This window comes from Lepidothrix coronata, unplaced genomic scaffold (assembly GCF_001604755.1).
Source record: "Lepidothrix coronata isolate B3197 unplaced genomic scaffold, Lepidothrix_coronata-1.0 Scaffold181, whole genome shotgun sequence".
Lineage (NCBI taxonomy): Eukaryota > Metazoa > Chordata > Aves > Passeriformes > Pipridae > Lepidothrix > Lepidothrix coronata.
In genome coordinates, this window is record NW_016690361.1 from 1,906,200 (window position 1) to 1,924,094 (window position 17,895).

The 17,895-nt window shown below is 41.5% G+C and overlaps 2 protein-coding genes across 3 annotated transcripts in view; both read right to left on the reverse strand.

Moving 5' to 3' along the window:
• The window catches only part of FSBP (fibrinogen silencer binding protein), a 22,358-nt gene extending 21,351 nt beyond the window's left edge, over window positions 1-1,007 (reverse strand). The window contains exon 1 of the mRNA XM_017830610.1: window positions 1-1,007. Within this exon, the coding sequence (XP_017686099.1) occupies window positions 1-337 (337 nt within the window). The 5' untranslated portion in view covers window positions 338-1,007.
• Window positions 1-17,751, reverse strand: part of RAD54B (RAD54 homolog B (S. cerevisiae)) — a 63,264-nt gene extending 45,513 nt beyond the window's left edge. Inside the window, exons 1-3 of one of the 2 annotated variants that reach the window (XM_017830607.1) lie at window positions 17,657-17,751; window positions 14,486-14,639; window positions 13,688-13,811 (exon numbers count right to left, since the gene is read on the reverse strand). In XM_017830607.1, coding sequence (XP_017686096.1) covers window positions 13,688-13,811; window positions 14,486-14,623 — 262 coding nt within the window. In that variant the 5' untranslated portion in view covers window positions 14,624-14,639; window positions 17,657-17,751. The remainder of the gene's footprint in view (window positions 1-13,687; window positions 13,812-14,485; window positions 14,640-17,656) is intronic. The other variant, XM_017830609.1, reaches the window with a different exon arrangement.
• Between the last annotated feature and the right edge of the window lie 144 nt (window positions 17,752-17,895).

Consider the following 17,895-nt stretch of genomic DNA (forward strand, 5'->3'; position numbering starts at 1 on the left):
TGGAAATCTGTGGAATCATCTCCACAACTTTCTTGGTTGGCTCGGAAATGCTGCTTTGACAATCTGAGTGAGTCTCCTTTTGCTGCAATAGCTCCTGTTTGGCATATTCTTTGAGCCTCTTGTACAGCGTGCGCAGGCCCTGTGCAGTACGAGGAGGGCGATCTACTCCGATGGCATTGTAGTTATCAGCTATGATATCCCAGCATTTGTTTTTTTCCACTATTACAGAATGCTTATTGGTATGTTCCTCGAGAATTTTAACGTACGGCTTCACGAGTTTTAGCAAATCGAGCTTTTCAGATAAGGTAAAATTAGAAGATCTGGCCTTCCCAACCATTGTTACCTTTGAATTAAGGAAGCCGTTCCTGGAGCCACCATGCAGCCCCTAGCTCTGCTCAGCTCTTTTTCACAAACAGAAAAAGATCAGGCTTAACTAGGCTAGTCTCATTTAGGCCCACGCCTACAAGGGAGGGTTTATTAAAATTCCTTCAGCTTAAGCTGACGCAGGTTCAGGAAATCTGCTTAAGCCAAGCCTGACCTACATAAGGCTTCAGACTGAAGAAGGCGAGAAGAAACAAGTAAAATACACTTTTGTATGAAGAGACCAGACATACGCAGGATTTAGAAACATAAAGGTTTAAAGATTAGCACGTTACCCAGCTAAAAATTACCTAATTTAGCTTGAGTAACAAGCTCTGACACATCTCCCCAGCTCCCTCACACGTATCTCAAACTGAAACCGTGCTGGAGATGATTTTACGTGTAAAACGACGTCCCTCAAAAAAGCAACAATTGCTTTGTGCGAGGCGCGGCGCGTTACGGGGCGCGGGAGGCGAGAGGCGGCGGCGTGTGGAGAGAGCCCCGGCAGAGCCCCCGGCGCCATTTGCATAGAGCTGGTCCTGCTGTCAGTCACCGCGGGGCGGCATCTCCCCCAGCCGGCTGGTTACGCTCGGGCTTCGCCGCAAAGCTCGGCTTCTCCCGCACTTGGCAGCCGGCGACAGCCACCGACACGGGGGCTTCTTAAAGAGCCCGCTGCGCTCCCCGGCCGGGCTTCGGCACCGGCGGGAGCGGCACGAACGCCCCGGTGCGAGCGGGCCCCGAGCGCCGCCGCGCCGGCCCTGAGGCGTCTCGCGGCTCGCCCCGGCCCGCGGCATCGCCCCTCGGCCGCGGGCTGCGAGGAGGCACAAGGGCTGCGGCCCAGTCGTGACGGATTCACCGAGTGCGTTACAGCGTGCGGGTACCGGGATCTTCTAATACCCACCAGCAAACAAACGACTTGTATTATAACACATCCAGGCATCCTTTCAGGATAAAAAAAAAATCTGATTTTTGTTAGCAAGACGTGCCTGCATTCCTAATGTCTACTCAACAACGTGTCGCCTTAAGCCAAGTCTTCACATAAAAACGCATGCAAGGCTTTACATCTGTGTGGTCTAAACTAAATCAACAAATGGGAGAAAGAGAAAAACCTGCAGATGGAAGGAGAGGTGCTCTCAAACACGAAAAGCAAAAACTAAGTTTGAAAAATTACGTACTCCACTGAAAGAGTCCGGAGGGTGGAAACAAACACCATTTGAGATAGTGGCAACAGCTTCCTAAGCTTAACATGTTCAGCCTTGAAAACAAGGGAGCCTAGAAGCAAGGCGGGGGGGCCGGGGGGGAGGAAAGAGAAATAATTATATAGCTTGAAATATCCTAAGGCTATAAAGATCTAGGTATAAACTTGTTTGCTTTAAGGGGAGAAAACCCAAAGCAGACACAAGCCACATTCAAAACAAGAAATTCACATTAAACAAAAGGAGACTTTTAACTGCTGAAAATCAATTAGCATTTAGAATAACAAGCACTTCTGGAACCCTTTCTGAGACTTGGCTTTCCTGTACCACCCAACGAAATTGGGACCAGTCCACTTTGCTGGAATTGCTTTCAAACCAAGATTAAATAAAGCATTTTATAGTCTGAAGCCTATTATACTCAAATTTGAGAAACAAAATACTCTTGTGGTTAGAAGCACTATATGAAAACCACCACTTTTAAACACCTAATCCTTCCCTATTTCCTCTCACTTTGCACTTTACTAATATTAAGAGTACAAAGCTGGTGGCTATCCTTTTTTTTCCCCCTAATTTATGCACTTTGTTGTTCTTCTGTAACTGAAAAAAAAAAAATTGGATGTGCTTCAGGTAGTTTAGGCTCTGGCAGTATTAGAATTAAATAGTCAGAGGCAAGCTGTACCATCCGCTGTTGAAGCAGTTGTGCAGTGCCCGCCCAGTCTCTTGACTTTTTAGTGACAAAAAGAAGTCACTGTTAGGTTGTGTGATTAAAGGCTCCTCCCCACAGACACAAGGAGCACAAGTGAAAAGTGTCAGGCAGAGGAATCCACATAACCCAAATGAAAGAAACCAAGCCCTCAGTTCGGCTGCTCCCAGGGCCGAGGGTGCGACCCAGAGGGACAAGTTCCAAGAAGAGGCTCTCTCTAGGCCACCTTGCAGACTGAAGGAGGGGCTTACTGCCCACTGGGTTGGGACTCATTGTGAGATGCCAGGAATAGTATTTTGGGATTGGAGAAGACAGTATAGGATATTTAGAGGAAGAAATGAAGGCAAGACAAGGGAGGGTAAACCATGGAAGTGGTCTGGGACAGAACAAGCATAAGAAGATACTGGGGGGGGGAAAAGGCATAAGAGGGACTAGGTGCATGTAAACAGGTGGCTCATGGTTGTTCAGCCATGCCCTGCACCTGATCATTGCAGATTGTACTATCTTCTTGTTACACTGCATTTGTAGTAAACTATTTTCCTGTGTGAGGGGAGTCTTCATTCTGCATAACAATGTATGGAAGCATATATGCCAGCAGCCAGAGTTGTACCACGAGTCACAGTGGGCCAGGTGCTGAAGGCACTGGCAAGCAGAGAGACTGAAGCCCAGGCACACTGCCTGGATACCTGTGTGTGTGTGACAAACACCAAGCTGGACTAGACAGGCAATAGGCTTGGGATTCAAGAACTGGAGCGACTGTGAGTCTGGGCCAGATACTGCAGAGACCAGAAGGTCTGAGATTTGGCTGCTGGAGGGACACCAGGACACCTGGCAACTGGCCACTGGCAAGGTCATAAACCCAGACCAGCTGCCAGAGACCCAGTGCATGTTTGTGAGACAACTGGGAGACAAGGGGATCTAGGGACCAGTAACTGAGCAGAATAAGAATTTAAGGCCACTTGCTGCCGGATCCATGTCATGTACATAAGTATTCCCCACAAACGGTTTTCATCACAGTCAGCCAGTGAAGGGAAAGGATGAGGCCATTGAAGCTGCTTGTGTTTGTGCAAGTGCTGCATTTTTTGATGTCTGGCTGTATATACACATACAGTGTGCACATGTGCCTCTTAGGGATACATCCTTATGGTCCTGGCCACAAGGAGGTGCAGCAGTCTCCTCTATAATGGGCTACCTGATGCAGCAACTCCTTATATTAGACCTATCTAAACTTGTATCATTCTATCACCTTATTCTTAATGTTGTTAGAGAGACCAAGTTTCCACACTCAAATAATTATAGCAAAATACTGCTATAAAGTTTTCTTTTGAGCAAGTGCCTGATGGAATGTCTGAATTACATATTGTTCTGCATGACTGTAAAATAACCCTTGTAAAAAATGAAGCTGGCTGCCAACCAAGGTTTTTTCCTTCCTTTTTTTTTTTTTTTTCCTTTTTAAAATAGCTTTGCTCATCAGCCTAAGGTCATACCACTACTTGGATGAGAAATCACAGAAAGTGGAAAGCCTGGATATTAATGATACATATAGACTTCGAGCTGAAACAATAGGTGTAGCTCCAAGACAATTACAAAAAAAAAAAAAGTTTCCACAATCCACCCTTCATCCTACACCTTCCACCACCACCACTTGCACTTACGCAACACAGGGTACAGCCAGTCCAGCAAGATGATCCAGCTGCAGAATAATCTATTTATTTATTTATTTTGCAAGCATAATAATTTAATAATTGGTTTAAGTCAACATAAATGTGGTACATTGCCAAAACAGTAATTTCTGCCTCCCCCCAACTGTGGCATGTTCCTGCCCCTTCACTGTGCTGGTATGAGCACTCACAAATCTTCTGAGCAAATCAGACCAGGGAACTGATGTGTCCTCACATTAATAATTTTTTCTGAGCTGGGTTAGTAGTTCCCTGATCCAGTATGCCACAGGACAAATAATTCACAAAAAGAAAGCTTTTTCAGCCTCTTATCTGGATGATTGTAGGGTGAATTGCAAACCATATTCTTAAAGACTTGTATTAACACAACTGAGGGGACAACAACAGTTGCAGAACTTCAGCAGCTGGGAAATAAGACTTAGAACTACAGGTAACAGGTAAATTCAGGGGTTTTGCTGTGAAAACGTCTAGAATTACTACCAAAAAAAGATACAAACCATCCAGTCTGGAGAGTTATTGAGATTAATTAGTCACAGTTATAACACAATCAGGGATTAAAGTAGCTGCATTACTATGAATTGCTGAAAAAGCTCGGTGGGCACAAATTTTACAAGTGATAGGTTTATATCATGGCCAATAACTGCATCAAGTGGCCCATGTAAATTTAGGCACATTACGAGACAGAACACCCAGAAAAGGACAATGTCTTAAATCAGGGGAGCATCTTAGAGGGAGAGGGAGAATCCTTTGTCACACAGAACTGAGGAAGAATCTCTCCATGACAGATATAAAAAAAAGAATCACTATAAAGCACATGATTCAAAGGCAAAAAGACATCTGGGAGAATTAAGGTTGCCCTAAGAAAGCAGCTGTTTTGAAAGATGCAGTTTGGATCAGACAGCAAACATGAATATTGAAGGGAATGACACCAGCTTGAGTGATTTAGGCTGGGACCTTCCAGTGCAAAAAATACCAAACCAACAGATTGCTAAGACCTGTGAAGGTGCTTTGCCCACAAAGTGGTAGCCCCAGGATAAGTCTGAAGGACTTCTGTTCTTATTTAGTAATACGCAAGTAAACCGGCTCTACAGAGACCTGGGGGTTAGCATTTTCAATCACCAAGGAGCCTGAAAGTCTTAGAGAACAAGAGGCCAATTGCAAGATTTGAATCAAAGCTAAAATGAAACCCTGGTACTCTTGTGCTCATGATAAACAGTAAGAAGATTCAGCAGATAGGATGGTGTATGTTACCCATCAGTGAATATACTGGGCTATACTGGCAATGGAAACATTTGGCAAGTATCAAGACATTAGACCATTAGGTCATCAAATAGTCCTTTCTACTGACACGATAGCAAGACAGTGCCAAGTCATTCAATCTGCTTGTCTTTAAGAGCCTGCTGCAGCAAAGGGTGGGTGAGAAAGCTTTCAACTCCAGAGATTTCTCATAGGAACGGTTGTTTCATGGGCAGTCTCTAAAGCTAAGGGGTACAGGCACTATTCATTAAGAAGAGGGTTGAAGATGACAAAGTTTTGTAAAATGAAAATTGCAAGACTACCCCACCTGGAAGTTAAGAGTGCTTAAATACATTTGCACCAGATCTTTTAGAAGTACTTTTAGATTACTTAAGTTGTAATTCAAATGGCTTTCTCATGTCACTTGATTTTTTTCCTCTCATCTTCATCAACACTTTTACCATCACTTTTATACTTCCTTATTCTTATTCTTGGTGTACCTGGACCTCTCAGACCACTCTTTTCCTTTCTCCTCCTCCTTTTCCTTTCTAAAACCTCTGTCCTGCATTGGGGGCGGGGCAAACAAGGGGAAGCTCTACCTCTTTTTTTTCCTGCATCTATTTTTATGATCACCATCTAGCCTGTATTAACTTCTAACCTCTAACAGTTCCTGCAACTGCTGCAAGAACAAGGCTCTTATCAGCTAAAATTCCAAGCATAAAACCTAACTACACTTCCGTTCCCTCTGCTGAGGTAAGGCATTCTCTCAACATTTAGCCCACTGAAATGGGGAATAAATATATCCCTTAGACAATTAAAATGCCTTCCATGCCAAATTTTAAAGAATTTATCTTCATCTCAGTCTGACATTCCAAGGCCAACACATTCAGATCTATAACCATCCTTCAAACTAAGTTTGGCTTAAAGCTAAAGAACTATAAATTATAATACTATGTGACTATATGGCACCATGAATTAGCTCTTCACTTTATAAGTCAGGTCCATAAAAACAGAAAAGCTAAAAGCACCATTCTTTACAAATTAAGAAGTATGTCCATTCCTAATACATGCTTTTTATCTTCTCTGATCCTCTCTTCCAACAAGTTTTTTGACGAGAAGCAGCTGAGAAATACAGAAAGGTTTGAAAGTATGATTTTCTCAGGATATTTTGCTTAAATTCTCACATCCCCACTAGCAAGATATCCCTAGAAAAAGAAATGGTATAAGAGAAGTCAAGTTCCTGCAATGCTGACATTTTTTCAGAGACATGTAAATTTTGGAGATTATGCTTTTAAATACTAACCTCAAAATACTTTACCATGCATTATTCCCTGCATTAGACAGAGAAGCATTCTCCATTCTTCTAATTTTGCTCAGTGGATATTTTGAGGACAGTGAGATAACCATCTTATTATCTTGTTGACTTCAGGAAAGTCATATTGTGACAAAGCTTCTGTTTCAGGGGAAAACTTAAGGCCCAAAGCCAAAAGCTGGGACTGGACTCCAGTTATGCTGGCATGGCAACAGAGGGAATCCAAACAATGAGCACAGCTCCAGAAAGATTTGACAACTGTCTTTGAAGGCATCCAGGCCTAGTCTGCAATAATACTCATGATAGCTCAAGAAAACCTCCCAGTTCCCTTGAGTAAGGCATTTCTTGTCCCTCCACCTGATAGCTGCATTCTCTCTGTCTTCCCTTAAGTCCACCTTTGTATCTGTTAGAGACAGGAGAGCTGGGAACACACACACCCCAACCCTCAACGCTCCAAACTAGGACTTTCCAAAGTGCGGAAGAATGTAAAGGAAAAACATGCAAGAAAATGTGAATAGCCATGTATTTCTCTTTTGCTCATCTTACATTCACATAGCCTGATAATAAATTTTGATAATCAAGAAAAAAAGTAAGAAGAAACTGTGTGAATACCTTCTCTCTGAATGAATGAGGGAACAGAAAGAATTATTACTGATAAACCTGAATCGTTTAAAATACTGTCTATACAGAGTATTTTCCAAGTTCCTAATTTTTAATGATTCAATGAATCATTAAAATGAATCATTTCCTCCCTGTCGAGGAAAGCAGCTTTGCAGTTGCTGAACATTATATGAGATGATGCTTTTGGTGGTGAAGCTTCTCTAAGTTCCTTCTTCCCATCTCACTCTTGGCTGATAATTCTATTGGCACCATGTATCTCACCACTCAGCTGGTGGGCATCCCAAATTCAGGATGAGTAACAATGGTTAGGGACATGACAACAGCCCAGGGAATTTCGAGTGTTTACAGTCACCTGGGAAAATGCCAGAGAAGGTCTTAAAACAGCAGCAGAGTAGAAGAAATCATCTCACATCCTAAGGAAGAGCACCAACTAAAAAGTGTTGTCCTGAGGAGATGCCAAAGAGTCCCAAAGTGAAAACACAAGCCATCTAGGGCACAGAAGTCTCTCTGACAAGTCTCCCTGCAACACATTGACTGCTGGGCCAGTGACACTGTGTGTGTATACCCACTGTGGCTGATGCAATAAATGAATGCTTGTGGAAGCAATTTCCTACCAGAGATATAGACAATTTCTCTTATGATACATGTACATCAATCCAGTTTTATTAACCAATCCCCATTTCCTAAGATGGCCTGATCAAACAGGTACAGATGACACTAAATAGCAATGAAACTATTCTGAATTGAGAATCGGCTTGTCTTTTAATGTGTCTATTCACTATTACGAACTATTCTGTCTAGAACATTGCAAGGAGAAGGAGGTCATTGTAAAACATAAAGAGCTAGCAAAGTACTTTGGTAATATTCTGAATAAGAAATTATAACAAATTTACAAACTTGCAAAATCTAACTTGCAAACAATGCAGTAATAAATTACTTACGCTCAGGCATCCAGTTGCACCTTAGCTGTGCTAAGGTGTACTTGGTAATTATTAAGAGCTACAGATGTTTATGCAGTATCTTTTACCCAAAGACTTAACTGCTTTACCAGCTGTTTATAAAAACATTTCAAGGTTTTGAATGAGCTGCAGCTATACATGCAGCTCCACCACTTAAATAGACAGATGGTAAAAATACTCCTCACTGGAATATCTTTTCCAGTTCATCTGTAAAGTGCAACAATAGAAATTGAATTAATACTTCTACTTTTGCAGACATCCAAGTAATTCTAGCAATAATATGCTTGATTATGAGATGCCAGGCCTGAATGTTTTTGTGTTATCTAGAAAGCTAAAGTAAGCAGTTAGACTGAAACTGGACAATATGAAAATAACATCATTTAATCCTCTGAATCCTCTGATTAAAAGTGATAGGTAATTGATTGCTACTGTCATAAATGAACAGTGGATTGCCTCTTATAATATTCAAATTATCAGACAAACCTGTAACAATGTTCTAAAAAGCTGAAGGAACCAACAAAGATTCCCATTACAGAAAAGGAAACTTAAGTGTGTAAAGAGTCCAAACCTTACAGACCAATATACTCAGTAAACATTAACACTGCAGAGAAGATAGAGAAAATATATTCAGAACACGCAAATAATAAATACCATTAATATCATCAGCATGGAAAGCATTCAGCAACATCTATTGAGAGACACAGGATGAACACATTAATTGAAATATTTACAATCTGTCCTCATTGTTAGGTCAAAGATAATATCTGAGTATGACTTCTGACAAAGTTCCTCTTGGAAGACACATGAACAGATGTTAGAGATGGATGAAGGACAAGGTACTCCTGAACCAAAAACCAAACAGGAGGTGAGCTGTAACAGAATAAAACTACATCCAGTTTTTCTGTTCACTTACATTAGGTTCAAAGAATGAAATCTCAGTCCAACTGGAATGTTGCATCTAAGTGTGCAGGTGAAAGAGCTATTGATTTCCTGACATGGTGTAGTAAGCTCAAAGAGTAAAACAGAGCAACATTCTCCTAAATTAAGAATACCAACAGAAGGCAAGCTGTAAACTCAGATAATAGGCATCAATTAAATTCATTATGTTTTATATAAATAAAGTTATAGATATTAAAAACATTAAGTTGAAGATGAAAATGTGAGTAAAAACCTGAGTTCTGGCCAATCCTGCTCACTAGCAACACTGAGATACTAAGTACAGTTCAGGGATCTGCCTGTCCATTGTTTCCTCCATTCAAATTATTTGTATTTTCTTGTTATTGCTTATAGATTCTCAAAATGTAATGAGGACAAGTAGAAACCAAGCACTTAAGAGGTGCAATAATATCCTTCCAAACACATTTATGATTTTGTTTTCACTTACTGTTAAATAGTTTAGGAATGTTAAAGTAATTTTCATTTTTAAAGAGCATGGAGACTTAGCTGATAGAATTCTCTGGAGGCATGAGAGAAAAAACACTAAGGACAATGTCAAATAAATTACCTCCCCCCACCCAGATCCATTGTCAGTGTCAACAAGTACTGTATTATGAATACAAAACAAGGGTACCAAGGAGATTGCTGTGCTCTTTGCCTCTTAATCACAAGCAAATACCAGTTCAAAAAGCAGTAGTAAAGTTCATTTTCCTACAAAGATACATAATTTTCCAGTATTCAGAAGTTATAATCACAAATAGTAAACTGCCCAATGAACAGCATGTTCAGTATCTTACAGTTCAGTCTTAAAATCACAACACATAGATAGGTTTCGCTTACAGTTGCTACAAACTATTAAACGTCTTTAGAAATAGCTCATCTTGTAGAATTTCTGAGTCCCTTATGCTTTACTTTTATTAGTGACATTTTTAGGAAGAAGTTTTTTTGAAAAGAAGCCTAGAAAATCAAGTGAGTTTTTAAGCCAGATATGCTGTAATTTTTAGATTGCTGCTATCTAATCAAATCCTTACTTGTCTACTCCAAGAAATGGACACCATATGTCAGATAACAAGCTTTTTTGAAAGAATGTGCAGCATTTTCAAGGCTGGGTTTCAGAAAGATTAGCTCTGTGAACAGTGTGCAGTTGTCCAGTGGTTCACAGGTGTTTCACAAGAATTTCAGTGGAAACTAGGGTATTTATTTACACATTCCACTGCTGCACTGGCACCCAAACACAGCGGCTTTGAGCAAGATATAAAAATAACAAACTGTTTATCATCTGCATTAAATGATACAGAGACAATAAACCAAAATAATGCATACACACAAACTTTTTCAATCTTAAAATTATTTTAGTGCCCCTTTAACAGGAAAGTATTCTTTGGCTGCAGAGACTGGCAGTCAGATATAATTCCATTACAATATTAATAATAATAAAAACCCCAAACTGACTCTGGCTTTCACAAATGGTTTCCATTACTTCTGAAGTTCATACCAAAACCAGCTTTGACAAACCAATTTCATTTCACACTACAAAGGAGGGTATGGTTTACACAATCTATGTAATTGCTACATTACTGTAATGAATAGCAGACAAAAGTGACATAAAGGGCAGAAACCGTCTTGGAAAATCTAAGTTATTAAGAAATTACTTAAGATTTAACGGAGACAGGATTGTTTTCTCACTACAGTGCTTGCATCACCGGTGAACCTGAAGACCATAACTAACACTGACATTAGATATCTTTCTTTTATATGATAGCTTTATGAAGCCTTGCAGGGTTTAGCTCCATTCTGCAGGCATAGAAAGGCTTTGACACAAAATGGCTTGCTCAGTTACTTAGAAAGGCAGCAGCACATCAACTGAAGCAGCTCACCCAGTCTCACTCCACAGCTTTTTGGTTATTTTTTGAAAGTCATCACAGAGGACCCATACCAGCCGGAATTCATGATACTGAAAAGGCATTTAGTATCTTCTCCATTTCACAACATTTTTTGCTGGAAAGACTGCTGGTTTCCCAGATTATTTTGGAAATAAATCCACAGTTTATTTTTCAAGTGCACTGCTAGTCAGAACCAGCAGATGAAAATTTTTGCAGATGTACCTGTAGGGAAGCATGATGCCTCAAACTACTTGTCCCATGCACACAGAGAATCTTCTTGCAAGTGGAAGCTTCATCAGAAGAACTGGAAGTTCCAGCCATAAGACAAAGACACACAGGGAGGCTGAATTTCTCCATATTAGCTCATCCAAACAGAGTGCATACACTACTCTGGGTCACATAACATGCCAGTGGCAGCACCCTCTCAGGGCTATCACACCCCCATTTTCTGGAGGTGAAACCCAGCAGGAAGAGTCAATGAGAAAGCCTCTCCAAAGCACCTTACAGAATGGAGGGGGTGGCTGCCTACTAGGGCCTGAAACCTGTGCAAGAAAGGGCATCTAGAGATTGCACAAGGCTTATAATGAGATTTCTGACGGGGGCAGGGGGGGAAGAAAACCACAAGGGCAAGCAAGAGGGAGAGATGAAGGTGGTTCAGGCAGGACCAAGCACATAACAATAAGAGGAAAAAGGCAGCCACCTTTAAACAGGTGATGGTCAGTAAGCTTCTTCAGCAACACACTGCATCCTCTTGCTGGAGCCAGTCCCACCTTCGTACTAAACTACATTTCTAAATACTTTCCCATGTGCAAGGACTCTATTCTGTGTGCATAAGTGTGTATGGAAGTGGACATGCCAGCAGCTGGAGCTGGACCACACACAGGTCATAGGGCCCAGGTACATAAAGTGTCAGCAGAGAAGCCAGAAACCATATACACTGCCTGGATCCACGTTTCAGTGTGTGGTTGGTGGCTAACACCAACGTGGATTAGTTGGCAGTAGGATAAGAGGCTTGGGAGCCAAATATTGGAGCAGCAATGAGTCTGGGCCAACTACTGGAGAGACCAGGGGGTTTGAGAGTTGGTTACTGATGGGACCAAGAAGTCCAAGCAAGTTACTTGAGACCAGGACACCTGGGGGTTGGCTACTGGTAAGTCTCACTACCAGACAGACACATTTTTTTCTTGTGCATCCCTAGTGCACAAAGCAGCTGGGAGACAAGTGGATCCAGGAGCCCACCACTAATTAGACCAACTGGCTAAGGCCAAAGTACTTGAGGGACCTATAGTGTGCTCTTACCTGTGGGAGTGCAGGTCTGCATACCAGCACCTGGACTGGGAGCTGTGGGCCTTTGTGGCTCATGTGCCCACAGCTGGGGCGTCCAGCAAATCAAGGAGCCGGTTACTGAACAGACCGAGTGCATAAGATCAGTTACCGGAGGGATTTGCATTCTCTGTGTCCATGTGTATTTATAGATAGATACATGTATGTTCATTTATCTTCCATGAATAGGCTTTCACCCCGATCAACCAGAGAGGGGAACAGGATGCATCCATTGGCACTGCTTGTGCTTGCCCAAATGCTGTGTTCTCTGTCTATGTTGGCCTATGTTACCAGCCGTGTGTATATGAACATTGGATGTATGAGTGCCTATTGGGAATAATTCCTTATTGGGAATTAGCCTCACTATGGGCTGGACCTTGGGATGCAGAGCTATGGCAGCTTTGCTTCAGTCAGGCTTCAAGATTTAGCAACTTTTATCACAAATAAAATAAGACTTTGTTAAAGCCTTCTGAATTATATTTCCAACAACTCAAGGTGATAAGTGGCCATGAAATGCTCTTTTAAAACTCTACTCATTACACAAAGTATCAATTAAATGAACCCTAAAACATCATTATCAATGTCATTAATTATGAAGAAACAACAGTGAAATAACTGTAAGACAGGTGTTGAAATGCCTGAGCTGGCTCCAAAAGGAGTGATTTTCATCCATCAGTGTTAATAACTCAGTTCAAGTGCAAGGCTTTCAAGATGCACTCGACTCTGAGGTCGTATTCACACAACACAGAACTATGCTGTTTTCTGTGGTCAGGGCACACCAAGACTGGGAAATGAAGACACTCAACCCCACACAGTTGTTCAGGTCCATCAAAGTGCCTTTGCTACAGTTCAGACACTTCAAGGTCTTTGTAGTGCTTACTATCCAGCTTTTCAGAGTAATATTCATTACCAGAGCACAAATGACTAGAGTACACACACACAGATGAGAAGAGCCAGTTCTGCTCTGCTGGTAGAGTTGGCTTGAGCCTTGAATGCCCACTGGAGACACTGAAGAAGAGAAACCCTCATGAATTCTGGAAAAAAACCCGAATCCATTCAGAAGGGTTAGTATTCTCTGCACGAGATCAGCAAGGTCTCCAAATTACAACACTTTCCCACTGTTTAGGGCATCGCAGCTCTCGCATTGCTATAACTGTGAATTAGTAAGTTGACTATAGTGCTCTTCTGGAAGACACAAATCTGAACAGTGACACTATGAACTGGCTTCTAAAATACTTTCCCCCCCCTTTTTATTAAAAAAGTCATTTAATGCTTGTTTCTTTTACTCTCTAGCCAGTAGAACACTAAATAATGCCACCATTGCACAACCCTTATAATAGTATTCCATGAAAATTCAGTAAGCAGCATGTTATTCATAAGCTTTAAAATTCTCTAATGATACATGGCAGTAAATAAGAAATATCATCTTACCAGCTTTGGGCACATTTACTGTTTTCATTTCCACCTTGCTACACTTACCAATGCTGAAACTTGCTTTTGTCTTTACTTTTCCAGTTGACTCCACAGACTGTGTAAAATTTTCATTTTGATTCTGGACACATATTTTAGAAAGCAATGAAGCACTTCCCTCTTTCTCATCTCTCTGCAAAAGAGAAATGAGTTCACAATAGCATTTCTTTCATGCAGGTGAAGAGAAATAGAGAAAATAGCAAGGGATCTCAAGAATAGTGATTGTCGTTATCAAACTGTCTACATAAATATATACATCCCTACACAACTATATGTATCCCAGTGTTCACAACAGAAAGTATATGCACACAGTATCAAACACCACTTGTGCCAATAGTTTATGAATTGAATTTAATAAAATTCAAATTCAATTATGTAGATAAATAAATAGAAATTGTGATGCTTTTTTGGGTTATTGTTAAAGGTAAAGTTCCTCGCAGCAAAACTGCAACTCAATGTACTGACACTTTATTATGTGTATCTTGGATTTTTAACTACTTTTACCAAAAATATCCAACAAAGCCCACGCAAAGATACAATCCTTACCACAGCTACACTGGGAATTGTATTTGGGCTCAACACTGATTACTTTTATTTACTTGAAAAACATTTTTCTGTATCCACTTCACAGAGTTAGAGAAACCTATCTGAGAAGCAAGATCAAAGGTGCTGAGAGCAAAGCTGTCAAAATCTATTCTGAACAGATAATTTTAGCAGAGGTTGTTTGTGGTGAGTTCAGATACTATCTTTTAGTCATGATACTGTACAAACAAATATACTTTTCAGTGAGTGCACTGTTCATTTTACCTCTTTTAATGTCATTTCTTGGTCCATCTCCTTAGTTTCATTCTTGGGACAAACTGCAATACATTTTCCTGGTGGTGTAAACTTTGGCTTTTTGGCTACATTTCCTAGGACTTGACTCGGAGCTGCAGATCGCCTCATCTTTAGTTGTACTGCTCTGGCAGGTGGACAGGAAGGAAGGAAGCAGATAAAGTCAACTGTAGCCAGAATAGCTTTAAATACAAAAATACATCCAAAGATAACAACAAAAGCACTATTTTAAAACAACATAAAGGATATCATAAAATATTTTCAAATAACAATCTTAATTCACAAGCATAATACAATTTAAGAAAAAGTAGTATCGTTACAATGCGTTAAGTACTAAGAAGGATCAACTACAGCAAATTCTGTGGTTGAACACTTCCTTTTTCTTTTAAAAAGCCAATAGTGCAGTTACCAATCACAAGAAATACTCTGGAGATAAACACTGTCCGGCTGCTTAACAAACTTACATAAGTTTGTAAAAAGAAAGAAAATTTGAAGCAAAACTAACTATTCTAAAGACTTAAAACGTAACTTTGAAAAGCCCTTTATTAGTGCACAATGAACAATGAATGTTGAAGGTATGTCTCATCTACTATAATGAGATTACAATTGGGCAAGACATAAGCTCAAAATTAGAGTGGAGCTCCATGTTGTGTCCACTTGAATAATGGAAGAAATCTATAATAGGTTTCCCTCAAAGTATAAGAATATTATTCCCCTGAACAACCTTAGGACAAAACCAATATGCCAATGTTAATATGGCAAAGTTTACTTGCAACCACTAGAATAATGAGTTATAATCTTAATGCTTCAAAGCAGTAGACAGAAAACAAGAGAAGAAAATTCCAATAAAATAACACAGTAGCTGAAATGAAGAAGCCAAGCATGGTACAGCAACTTATGGAGCATATTTTGGTTTAATTCTCATGGACTGTTTCTTTTAATTGATCCCTCCAACTACTAGGTTAAAAACAAACCATAATACAGATTGCAGATACAAACTTATCTACTATCTCGAAGGCACGTTTGCATCCTGCTGCAACAGCCAGTGTGTTTCTGCACTTTTTTTGGTGCTACTCTGCACTCCAGTGGCTTCCTGGGGCACAACCACCGTTCTTCCCAAGGTTTGCATAGAAGTAATAATGGAGTATGGTCAAAACACTTTGCAAACATGCAGACACTAACATAAGCAAAGCTCTCTCCTCCATATCTGAACAACTGGGATATATATGATGCTGTTACTATATGTAAACCTTAATGCCAAAATGGCCTGAACTGTTGTCACTTCCACTGTGACTGTTATTAAAAATACAAGGAAAGAAGCCCCTGACTATGTGTAAGCAGCAGTTCACGTAAGTTAGGCCTACTTGACAACAGCATTAGCATATGAATTTTAATTAACCCTATGCAATAAGGGAGTAGCTTGGTTATTATAACAGGAGTATCCATAGTGCGAACACCTGATAGTCACTGTGAACACTGCAGAGGAGTCAAGAACCTTCCAGAGGAGCAGACTGCAAGTGTCAGCACTGAGCACAGCCAGCTTCAGGTGCCATATGAATCTGATTGAGTTCTCTACCCAACCCAACAATACACGGTGACACCCCATGACTTTGCATGAGGACCATCAATAGCATGACTGAGCTGCTACATTAACCCTGCCCATGCACTTCCAGAGCTTGTCACATCTTCAGTGGAACAGGAGAGCTGTGCAGTTCATAAATTGCACATATTTGTGATTGAAGTGTTTTGGTTTCCAAATTCATTTGGGCATTGTGCTGTCTATTGGTCTTAAACCACAAAATCAGACTCGTTAGGAAATTTCCAAAATAGTAAGAAATTTAAAGACACTACCCTTGGTAACTCAATAACTTCACTCATGTTAAATTTTAGAACCTGTAAGAATATTTCCAATACTACCCACTTGCAGCTACAAAAACCTTTAGGGGGTTTGTGTTTTTAAAATGGAATATTGCTTCCAGCAATACATCTTCCTCTCCGTCTTCAAAATACAAGCTTTTATAAAATATAATAAAAACAAAAAATACAAAAGATAATAATTAAAATGTGTATATTTTGTATCTTTACAGTAGCACACAGAAAAAAATAGACCATCATGGATGTGCAACAAATGACTGATGCCAAATCTTGTTTGTAGATGAGATCAGAGTGGATGTAGCAAGGGCAAGAAACAGCTCCACCCTACAACTACATCAATTAACTTGCAATTATGGTCTTTCCTCAGAGACACCACCTATATACCAAACCATCCTGTACTTGCCTTACCTTTAGGTCTGGCTGTAGGGGAACAGCTGCAGGGAAACATCTGCAAGCAATGCAAAAAGCACAGCTCCTCCCTTTTATTAACCACCTGGCCTGACCAAAGCCAGCGCACCGTGAAACTACAGCCCAAACCGTCTTGGGAGTGCATCTGGTTTGGCAAGCACTGCATTCGGTAGTACTTTTGGTACATTAATAGCTGCATTACAACAAAACACACATACAAAGAACATTTCAAAATTTTACACATCCAGCCCAATCGGTGTGCACAGAGCCCTACTAAAAGCACCTCGGCCCAAACTTAACAGGCTGCTCTCCCGAGTGTTTGAAAAGGCACTCCTGGCACAGATGGTGAGGCAAACAGGGTTTGTGGGCAACTACAAAGGTGTGACACAGGATCAGCTTTTAGTCATTTAAACTGAAGGCAGCGAGTGCATCGCCTTGAACATAGATATCAGTGAAAAAAATCACTTCATATGATAAGTAGCCATAAGGACTTTTCACAAGGGCATGTAGTGACAGGGAAAGGGGGAATGGCTTCAAACTAAAAGAGGGTAAGTTTAGATTAAATATTAGGGAAAAATTCTTTACTATGAGGGTGGTGAGACACTGGTACAGGTTGCCTAGAGAAGCTGTGGGTGCCCCATCCCTGGAAGTGTTCGAGGCCAGGTTGGATGGGGCTCTGAGCAACCTGGTCTAGTGAGGTGTCCCTGCCCACGGCAGGGGGCTAAAACTGAGTGATCTTTAAGGTCCGTTCCACTGAGGCCCCCGTCCGTGCCCCCGTCCGTGCCCCCGTCCGTGCCCCCGTCCGTGCCCCCGTCCGTGCCCCCGTCCGTTCCCCCGTCCGTTCCCCCGATCCCTCCGTACCTCCAGTCGCCCCATGCCCGGCCGGTGCCGCCGCCTCAGCGCCGCTCAATTGTCCCGCCGCGGGCTCCCGGCAACCCCGCCGGCCCCGCCACGCATGCGCCCTGCGCAACCACCCCCGCCCGCTCGGGCGCGGTGGCGCTTCCCGCCGGATGCGCGTGCGCGGGGCCGCGCGGCGCCGCGCGGCGCCGCGCGGGAGGGGGGCGGTGGGCGGGGCCCTGGGAAGGCCCTTCCCGCCCTCG